Genomic DNA, 10,969 nt, shown 5'->3' with positions numbered 1-10,969 from the left:
AACTATGTCGTCTTCTGAGTCTGGAAATTCCCAAACACACACCACAACCCACAAAACCGTTGAGGAAACCAGTCAAAACTTGGTTCTTTTTCCAATCAAACCCAATAACCATGCCCTCCACCTCTCTCTTGAAAACTTTGACCAAAAATACCACCCAATCATCAACATCCTCCAAAATCACTTCCTAAACCCTGCTTTGACAAACAAGGATGACCTTGTACCTGAAAGGTATATCCAAGAATACTGGCAATCTTGCGCCATTACTGACTCTCAAAGAGGAATCGTTGGAGATTTTTATGTCTCATCCTCAAAGGAATTTGTCACTGTTCACATATCTAGGTCCATATTTTCGCATGTTCTTGAAATCCCAACGAAAACAGACCTAGGGCTTGCTGAGTACGCCCCTCTCCCATCTGGGGATGAGATCATGGCCTTCTTGAAATTTTTGGGGTACAACAAGGCAATCCAGTACCCGTCACAATATCGTCGTCAATATCTACCTCCAATATGGAATACATTGTTCACATTGGTCAACAGATCCCTGACAGGGAAGATTTTGGAGCCTCGACATGTGCTCCACGAACATTATGCAAATATTGTATGGCATCGTCTTCGACTTATCTTTGGATTACTCCTTGATACTCTATACAGAGTTCAAGGCTACTATGGCCAAGAAATGTCAAGAAGTGGCCAAAAGAAAAGAACTTCAAACTCTGTTGTTTCCGCGCTTCTTGGGTCTTCTCCTAAGGCCTGCTCTAGACGACAACAATATCGATGTGGGTCATCTGCCCGCGTATAAAGTGAACATGCTGACTCACTATAGGCCAACAGTCAACAAGGAGGGCAATGCAACAAAAAGGCCCATTCCAAAGAAGCTATATGCATATATGAAGACGAAGAAGATTAGTAGAGCGTACAGACCAACATGCGAGGCACTAGAACTAGTGCCTCGAACCCCGGTATGCATAGGAATAGCTGAAGAGGAAGAAAGAACAGAGGACACCTTAAGGCCTCAAGCAGAGGAAGAGGTGGTGAGAGTAGAGCGAGAGAGGGAGGAACAAAGAAAACGAGAGGAGGCGAAGAAAAAGAAAATAGAGAGGGAGAGGAAGAAAAGGGCAGAAGCAGAGCAAGCAGAGCAAGAGAGATTGGCTGAACTTGCTCGTAAACAAGAAGAGGCAGAGCGAGCAGAAAAAGCTCAACAGGATGAGATAGCTCGCTTAAGGGAAAAGGCTAGATGCAGAGTAGAGGAAGAAGCTCATCAATCCTCTAGCTCTAACCACGATGATGACCAAGAGTATTTCGATGATGCTGCTAGGTCTTACAATTCTAGTGAGGAGAGTGAGGAAGAAAAAGAAGAAGAGATTGAGAGTGAAGAAGAGGAAAGTGAAGAAGAAAAAAAGGGAGGAGGTGCAGCAGCTACTCTGCCTCAGGATGAGCCAGAGCAACCCAGGGTAAATAAGCACATCCATTTCGACACCCCAACTCCCAGTGCAAACAAATCATTTGACTATGGTGGTCGAGACACGAAAGTCATTGAAACAGAGGTGCGCACCTCGAACCCAAACCAGCCTATCCAACCAGAGGTCTCATCTGCCTCTGGTTATCACAGCCAAAGGGAAGCCACACCACAGGGAACACCCTCTCAAAAGGGTGCAACCTTTGAACATATAAGTGATATGTCTTCCCATATCATGCTACTTTCCCATACAGAGGAATTTGTTTCCTCTACACGTGTAGACTCCCAACCTTGTTCAGAGCAAGGAATAGGTGCACAAGACTTGGAGACTCTTGACCAGTCTCCTAGTCCACTCATGGAGAGTCCTCTGGCTGGTTCTGAACCATCCTTGGATACTCTCCCTAATAGAACAGCAGTAGTGAATTCTCCTCACAGAGAACCACAAGGATCCGCTGGAAGTCCTTCCCCGACCAACATCAACCAAGTCGAATGAAGGCATCCCTGGAACGGGGACTCAATCTGGCCCATGTGTTGAACCAGAGGTTACTCAACCAACATATGTCACAAGGGAAGAGTTCCATTCCCTTGTCACCTCTGTGCGGTGCTCCTTGGAAGAGCTAAAACTCATCTTGGCCCGTGCAGAGCCATCCCCTTCTGCACCTGCTYTGGATGAGATACGAGCATCCTTGGCAGTATTGAGAGCTGAGTCTTCGACAAATGCTTTTCGTCTTGATACTTTGATGGAATTAACGGCACACAATGCAGAGGCCTTGAAAGAGGTCATAACATCCATGAAGAGGGGTGAGGTATCCACTTCCCAAGATGCCCAGGCGATCATCCCTCTGAATGTACCTGTGGACCATGTCACTCAGAGCGCAATGAATGCTCTGGGTGACAGACTTCTATAGAAGGTGGCCAACTTCACTTTTGATTTCAACAACAAAGCCACCAAAACAGCGGCGGCCATCACACTCTCTCTGGCCAAGTTCAACTATCGATCAGACATCGAGATTCAACGTGTTGGCGATGCAGTCGAAGATCTCCTCAAAGTCTTTGAGGAGAAAATCAAGTCTATGCCTCAAGCAGAGGAGTCGAGGCTAAAAAGACAAATGAACTCTTCTCTATGTGTTGAGCCATCAAAGAAAAGACGACTTGATGATGATGAGGAACCAGACCAGTCTGGTCCTCAAAATCGTCAAGAGGGGGAGAACTATCCAACAGTCATTCCAAGTGTTACACCTATAGTTGCCCCCTCTGCACCAACGTCCTCTGCCCCTCGCCAACCAGCACAAGATCCTTCAAGGCAGAGGGCACAAAGCCAACCAGCGCTAGAACAAGAAGAGGCGCTTCGCAAAGGGAAGATGCCCATGGCATCTCAGTTTGAGCTATCAAGCAACCATTCCAAGTGTTACACCTACAGCTGCCCCCTCTGCACCAACGTCCTCTGCCCCTCGCCAACCAGCACAAGATCCTTCAAGACAGAGGGCATAGAGCCAACCAGCGTCAGAACAAGAAGAGGCGCTTCGCAAAGGGAAGATGCCTATGGTATCTCAGGCAGAGCCAACCGGGCTACAAAAGAAAACGAAAGTGATATATCTTCTATCTATCTATGAATCAGATGATTCAGATCTGGCTCTGTCTTCATCAATAGAATACGCCATGGACACGGCTGCTCCTACATCCAGAGGACAAGAAGAAGAGGTGGTAGCTGTGAATGTAGCTGATCCATCACTTTTGCGCATTCCAGTTGCCGTTCCTCTAGAAGGCAATTATGTTGCTGCTCCTCCACCACAACAACATACACACAGATCTAGGGTCCCTGCTCAAGGGACCAGGGTAGTCACTCCTACTATGAGGCAGCGGGTACCTGTCAAACCTACCAGAGCAGACTTAGAAGGCGCAAGCAGCAGGCCGAAATGGAAGCATCCCTCTGATCGTGTCCAAAAGATCAAGAAAAGCATGGATGCAATGTTTACACCAACACCCCTTGATCAACCAATTAAGGACAAAGCAGACAGCGAGGATATCTACCAGTTCCTCTACAACCTACGAAAAGAGACGCCGGTCCAAAAAATCAGTCTTCATCCAATGGTTCAAGAGCATATCAGGCAGAGATTCCTAGATCGCTACACTCATGCCATCTCTGTAGTCCATTTCGTCGATGGCATCAAGAAAGTCATCGACATCAAGAAGCGTACTTTTGTGCATAACCAGATTATCTTCTATGAGTATACGGTGGAGAGGTCTCACGGACAGATCTGCATGTTCACAGATTGTGACCTTATAAATCTGAATCCGTGGGATCTTCTCTCTCTGTTTTACTTCACAGATCACAAAAAGGACAAGGGGGTCAAATACGTTGTTGCCAACTCTGCCATACGCCAAACGATGACAAACCTGCTCGACTTCAGATGCAAGTTTGATTTCCAACTACCTCTGGATCTAGGAGTGGATCAATTGACTGTCACTGCACCAAATGAAGATCTCTAGGGCATCAATATAATTTCTTTTTGGACTGTATTGGTGGAACCATAAATGGGAGTGGTGTTTCGAAACGCGCAATAAATGGAAGATCTCTAGCTCAGAGTTTCAAGCCTATTTTATAGCATAGTTTGATAGACCTAGGCGAATAAGGAGGCTTTCGCCTCAGGTTTAAATAACCTGAAGGAGCGACTTATACTATACGTATATTATGTGAGATTATGTTTTGCTTCAATTGTTCATCGTTTTATCAATAAAAGCATTCGACATATTCAAGTTTACTCATTGTTTTTACTTTCATCTTGAATATTTCGTTTAATTATTCAAGTTACATTGTTTGCGTTTAATTCTCATCTTTTATAAACTGTGTTTCTACCAAGTAAGAGTATATGGGTTCAACACATATTCAAAGGCTGTTTTTAAATAAACACTCACCTTTTCAAGATTGATTTTGAAGATGGAAAATGCAAATACGGATCAAAATTGATTCCTACTTTAGACTCCAATGAAAACCACAGAAACTCTCAATTTCTTTTCAAAATGGCAAGTAGCATGCCTTCTCCTAACCCTTCCATTTTTATACCTTTCCATAAATAGAAAGGCGGTTTAAATAATATGTATTATAAAACTTCTTTTAACACACCATGTATATACATCATACGCATGCAAATAAATTCATGCACACAAATACCACATATACTTCTATGCATACAAAGCATGCATATATGCGCATAGTCACTTATTGATCTCCTGAAAGCATGTACCCATATGATTAATTATAACAATTAACCACATATTCATGTAATCATATATCAAATAATCACATAATAATTACCTCATGTGATAACCAAGACCAAGTTATCACAATATTATATTTGGTTCAACGAATCATAGTTATTGTGACAAGTTCTCTGATTTAATAAAGAGTGAGTTTGAAATGAGCATAATGGGAGAAATAACTTTCTTCCTCAGTTTCCTTGTAAAACAAACTGAAGAGGGCATTTTTATAAATCAAACCAAGTATGTCTCTAACATCTTGAAGAAATAAAAACTTCATAACTCAACAACTATGAGAACACCAATCGCCACGGGTACTATGCTTGACGCTGATCCATCTGGAAAATCGGTGGTTGTCAAAAATTACCAGGGAATGATTGTGTCGCTTATGTATTTCATGGCAAGTAGGCCAGATATAATGTTTTCTACATGTCTCTGTGCTAGATTTCAAGCAAATCCTAAAGAATCTCACTTGTCTGCGGTTAAAAGAATCTTTAGATACCTCAAAGGAACTCAATATTTGGGTCATTGGTATCCAAAGCATTATGGCTTTGATCTTATTGCTTATATATAGATTCTGATAATGCAGGGTGTAAGCTCGATAGCAAGAGCACATCGGGAAGCTGTAAACTATTTGGAAACAAGCTAGTGAGTTAGACATCCAAGAAGTAGAATTTTGTGTCAACATCTAGTGCAGAGTAGATTATGTTGTTGTAGCAAGTTGGTGTTCATAGGTCATATGGATGAAGACTCGACTCAAAGATTATGGTATCGAGTTTGAAAAGATTCCCATTCTATGTGACTCACAGAGTGCAATAGCCAGAACTGCAAACCATGTACAACACTCAAAAACCAAGCACATCGATGTTCGCTACCACTTCATCAAAGACAATGTAGAGAAAGGTACTATCCAGATGTACTTTGTTTCAACAGATTTCCATCTTGCTGATGTCCTTACAAAAACAAATTGATGAAAAGAGATTCAATTTTCTAATTAGCAATTTGGGTATGCTCAACATGCAATAAAGAGCCAGAGCCTCTGTATGTACTATTCAGATACAGGCCTAGATCATTTGTACAGACAAACGTTTTGATTGCTAAGATCCAAAGTCGAGACAGCGGAAGGCAAAGAGCCGATAAGCCGATGGTGGGTTCTGGTAAGCAAGATACCTTTTGTCAGGCAATCTAGTAGATCCTTCTTTCATCGAGTCATAGGCAAGTAGACTACCTCTGTATTCAAAGTTGGCATATATCTGTTCTTTATTATATCCATCTTGGTCATCTCTCAAAATTTTGTCATACAGAGCCTCCATACCTTAAACTATTGCTCATGCATATTTTATCATATTTTGCTCCAAGCATGGTTTAAGGGGGAGGAAAGCCTAGCACATCAATCAAGGGAGAGAGTTGAAATTCCATGACCCAGAGCCTCTGTATGTACTATACAGAACCTCTGTGTCATCAAGTTAATTCGTGATGATCAGAATCTCTGTTATGCATCCATGAGTCTTTGGATAACTCAAAAGGTATGTTATCTTTCATTCTTGAAATAATTTTGGTGCTAATAAAACCTACTCTGGTTTCAAAATCTTTATGATCTATCATTTCAACTACATTCCAATATACAAAGCCTATGTATAGTACATACGGAGCCTCTTCATGTACTATATAGAGCCTTTGTATCTAGAATACAGTTCCTCTGTTATAAGCGGGTTTTCTGCAAACCTGGGTCAAGGTAATCTTATGTGTTTATTATGTGAGTTATGTGATAGCATGCATATTATCCTAAGTATAAATACATGGATTGAATATGTGCAATAAACATGATGCATGTATGAATTATCTGAAACATATATGAGGTGGTGCATACATGTGATAGAATATTTTGGTGAAAAATATTATTATAATGTTTTAAAAACTCATACTTTCATGACTAAGAAATCATAAGTTTTATAATAAAAACCCACCGCCTAAATTACTCTTATTGATTAAAGCCTTCACCGCCAATAATTTTATAATTATAGAAATTATCACCACCTTTGTTAGAAATATATATATAAAAGAGGAAAAGATAAGATCTTATCTTATCTTTATTTTGAAAAGAAACCTTTTGAGAGGAAGAAAGGTTATGTGTGGCGGATGGAAGTATATTGAGAAAGATTTCTACACAAAAAGTGATTTGAAGATTTACTATGTACTTATAATATGCAGAATCTGCGCCTGTTAAGGTGAGTTTTTAAACTACTATCGATTATAAACTGTGTGATTTTATAAACTGTTGAGTTTTGTTAACTTGAGAATTAGAAAAAAATTGGTATAACTATTTCTAAACAGTTTTTTTTAAAGAAATATTTTATGATTCTGAAATTGGAATCTGGTTTGAGGAAATTTAAGCAGAAACTGTTCTTTAAAACAGTTTTGGGGAATAATACCCTGTTTTGAGAATTTAAAGAGAAACCGAAGATTTTAGAAATCATATGCAGAGCAGATTGTTCTGGTGATTTAAAGGGTTTGAACATAAATCTGTTTTGAGGATATGATTGATTAAAACTATGAACGAGGTTCACTCTGACAGAATTGACTTCAGCCTATCATTGGATGAAATAGTTCATAAGATTTTCATGGGAAATAAGGATGGTCGTTGTGTATAATGAATATAATTATTGCTATTAAGGGGAATTTGGATGTAATAAGGATGGTTGTTGTGTGTGCATGGTATAACTATTGCTATTATATCTTTTAAGATTACAACAGATTGGAGTTCTCACTTCTTGGTTATTTGAGGATTCAGAGATGTTGTTCTTATTTGAAATAATAGTATTGATGTTATGGTTACGGGAAAAATGTGGCCTATGGTCATTAATTTTGGTTAAAAGTGTTTTGGAATAGAATGTTCATTTTCATGAGGAACAAGAGGAGCTCTGGTTGGTCCTCACTATTGGACCAGAGGATTTTGGTTATTAATTTGAGAAATATGCAAGTTCTTGTTAAATATGCTAGTTGGACCAGAGGCTCTGTATCTATTGATAAGAGCTTCTGTGTCAAAATCGTATTTTAAGAAGTTTTTAAGAAAAGAATTTTATACTTAGAATCTTTTATGAAAAACATACCAAAGGAGCTCTGGTTGACTTACACGTTAAACCAGAGACTCTGGTTGGTCATGTTCTTTGAACCAGAAGCTCTCGTCGAACATGAACTCTCTTTTAATCATTTTAGTTATGGAAAAGCTACTTCTTTATTTACAAAGTCAAGACAAGGAATATTATGAGGAATTACCTGAGCAAGAGGCTCTGGTTAGTACAACCAGAGGCCCTGGTAGAGAAACCAGAGGGGATCTGGTCCTGATTAAAAAAATATTTCTAAGTATCATATTTGGAACCAGAGGCCCATGGACTTGAGCAGAATGTGATTTTACTTCCTGACTTTCAGAATGAAATATTTAAATAAATGTTTTGGTGATCTACACTCTACATTACATAAAAAGGGATTCTCACTAGACATTTATGTCTAACCCTCATTTTGTGTTTTCAAAATATGTGTGCAGGTAATGATAATAAGGGAAATAATATTTTTGTGAAATACTTCCCTCTGTGCTTAGCTGTATGAAGATCTTAATTAGCCATGTTTTGGAGATAAAATGTTGAGATATAAGAGCATGTACTTTTGAAATTTTTGAGTTGTATATTTTATAGTATAAGTGTTGGTCCCTTGAGGGTCTACAAGATAAGTAAAACAGTTTGTAGAAGGGGGGATGAATACAAACACAATATTTTCAAATTTAAAAAATATATTGATAAAGAAGATCAATACAAATTTTACAAGATTGTTTGCGAAAAGATAAGGTAAGAAAACCTATCTAAACAATCTTTGATTACACACAGATTCTTATCAAATGAGAAAAGAAATGCTGTAAGAAAAGTTCCTTTACTTAAGCTAGAAAATGCTCAAAGTAAGAATTAGGTTTAGAGAGTGAGTTGCGCACACTCTTCATGGAGAAGAAACACTTCTATTTATACCCGGTGCATTAAATGTTCATTTAATGCAAAATGGTAGGGTTAGAGTGCGTGTCAAGCCTTAAGAGGAAGGCTTGTCCTTTGCTACAGTGAATAGTACAAAAAACACTATTCATGAGCAGACATCCTTAACTAAAGTTGGTGGGCAATAGAGTCAACTAATCGGCTCCGTACCGTACCAACGTTTAGAAAGGTATGGGTTTATCCTTTGTGTGTATAAGGACAAGACAACAAAAATCATGCTAAGCAAGCTTCCTTTGATCGCTGAATGCTCAAATAACTTGGAGGTCTCTTCAGCATTCACTGAGGCTTGAGCAGTCTTCACACATATGTAGACAGACTTGTAATCACTGAGTACCGCTTCAGATCACGTACTCGCCAATCCCTAATCTTCAGTTTCAGTCTTCGACATTAGCTGAAGGTTCTTTGGTGTGAGTGTTGTCTTCTTGAAGTATCGCTGTCTCTGATTGAATTATAATACAAGTTCTTCAGCGATCATTGAACAGGCTCAGTGAATATCATTGGAACTGAAAAGACAGAAACATAAATACAACGTGTAAGTGAAAATGGATTATCTTCAAATCACTGAGAGAGAGGACCAACAATCTCCCCCTATTTGATGATAACAAGACAACATAAAGAAAGTTGTTTTATCAAATAATAGTAAGAAAAAGTTACATATAAAGTACATGTCCCTTTTTACTATTTTGGGATCTTTTTCAGTGAGTTAGTCTCTGCTTGAGAATTTCCCTTAAGTTACATCTAAGAGAAAATTACAAGTATGGAAACTTAAACTGAAAGTTTATTCACTGACTTATAGATTGTCAGTCAATGTCAAAAGTAACACTGGAACTCATAGACTTGTGTCCATATTACTTTTTTCAGGGATCTTTTTCAGTGAAGTACATGAAATACTCATTTTATTGTCAATGGTAATATTACAAGTAGTTCAGTACATGTCTAGTGCCTACAGACTATAAGAATAATCATTGAAAGTAGACATAGTACAAAAAGTTACAAGGAAAAGTAGATTGTTGTTACAAAGAGAAACTATTCTAGAACACTTAGATCTATGTAGCTAGGTACATATTCACCAAGGTTTCTTCGACGTAGACATTCCCATCGTATCTTCAGATCAATGAATTTTCCAGGCATGCTATTATCTATCCAGAGCATGAGGTAAACCAAATGACTCATTCGACATAGATGTAGCTCTGTCATTCTCTTAAATCTAACTTCACCTTCATAGTCAAGGAATATAACTCCTAACTCGGTTTAAAATGTACAGTATATTGGGTGTATAGGGACCCTTATCTGGCAAGTCAAGATTCAGCATAGAAATGTCTATACTCTGATGACCCTTCAGGACTTCATCTAAGGAGAACCTTGTTTCATGTTTGTTCCTTAGGAATGGTCCATCATTAGGATCAGAGAGCTTGGGTTTCTTCTTCCCACCTTTCTTCAAAGATGGCCTGTCAAGGACCACGACATACCTGTACATCCTTTTGATGAGATCGCTGATGGTGTCCTCAATAATCGTCTTATGTCTTGACTTGGATTACTGAATGGCTTACCTGATCTCCATCCATTCGTTGTATCCATATCGGCCAAGGTAGGAAGGGTACTCGGTGATGGCATCGAGATTGTCCCTGATGATGAGCATTGAGACCAGCGTTCCATCGTCTTTTGAACGTCCACTGATGCTGAAGCTGATAATCGGGCGGTGTCACACCCCGCTAAAATAAAAACACGAGGTATGGCAGGTAGAGTCTCATAGCAATAGAGTATAAAGAAACACAACCATACATTTAAAATTTAATTACACCATTTAACCAAAGTTTACAATTTCCAAAGACAAGTTTGTAAATTAAACACAAAAATAAATTTGAAGGTGATAGTTGTGACACGGCTTCTTTTCAGTGCCACCTTGAGCCTTTCTTACCCCTGAAAAGCACGTCAAAACAAGTGCCAACTACAAGAGTTGGTGAGTTCACAGGTCTTCATATTACAACAAATCTTTAAGCAATAATTAATTCGAGTAAATCTTTTACTTACTCGCAACACTTTCATACGAGGCACAATGTAMTCCAAGTAATTTTTACGTGTTGGGCCACTACTAAACCTGCGACAACTACGCCCTTTAATACCGAACTACCTCAGCAGTGGGACTAAACCCCACATGTGTAGAACTCATACCGGATTACCTCAGCGGTGGGACTAAACCCCACATGTGTAGAACTCA

The 10,969-nt window shown here is 39.2% G+C and overlaps 1 protein-coding gene across 1 annotated transcript; it reads left to right on the top strand.

Annotated features, from left to right (window-relative positions):
* Nucleotides 1–806: 806 nt before the first annotated feature.
* LOC112499918 (cilia- and flagella-associated protein 251-like) lies at nucleotides 807–2,364 on the top strand. Its single transcript, XM_025103185.1, has 2 exons — nucleotides 807–1,544; nucleotides 1,999–2,364. Exons 1-2 carry the CDS (start codon nucleotides 807–809, stop codon nucleotides 2,362–2,364), a joined length of 1,104 nt encoding a protein of 367 aa, XP_024958953.1.
* The last annotated feature ends 8,605 nt before the right edge of the window (nucleotides 2,365–10,969 follow it).

The sequence above is a fragment of the Cynara cardunculus genome, assembly GCF_001531365.2.
Source record: "Cynara cardunculus var. scolymus isolate 2C chromosome LG 17, CcrdV1, whole genome shotgun sequence".
Taxonomy (NCBI): Eukaryota; Viridiplantae; Streptophyta; class Magnoliopsida; order Asterales; family Asteraceae; genus Cynara; species Cynara cardunculus.
Note: the sequence above shows the minus strand (reverse complement) of the source record. Positions and strands in the feature narration are given on the sequence as shown.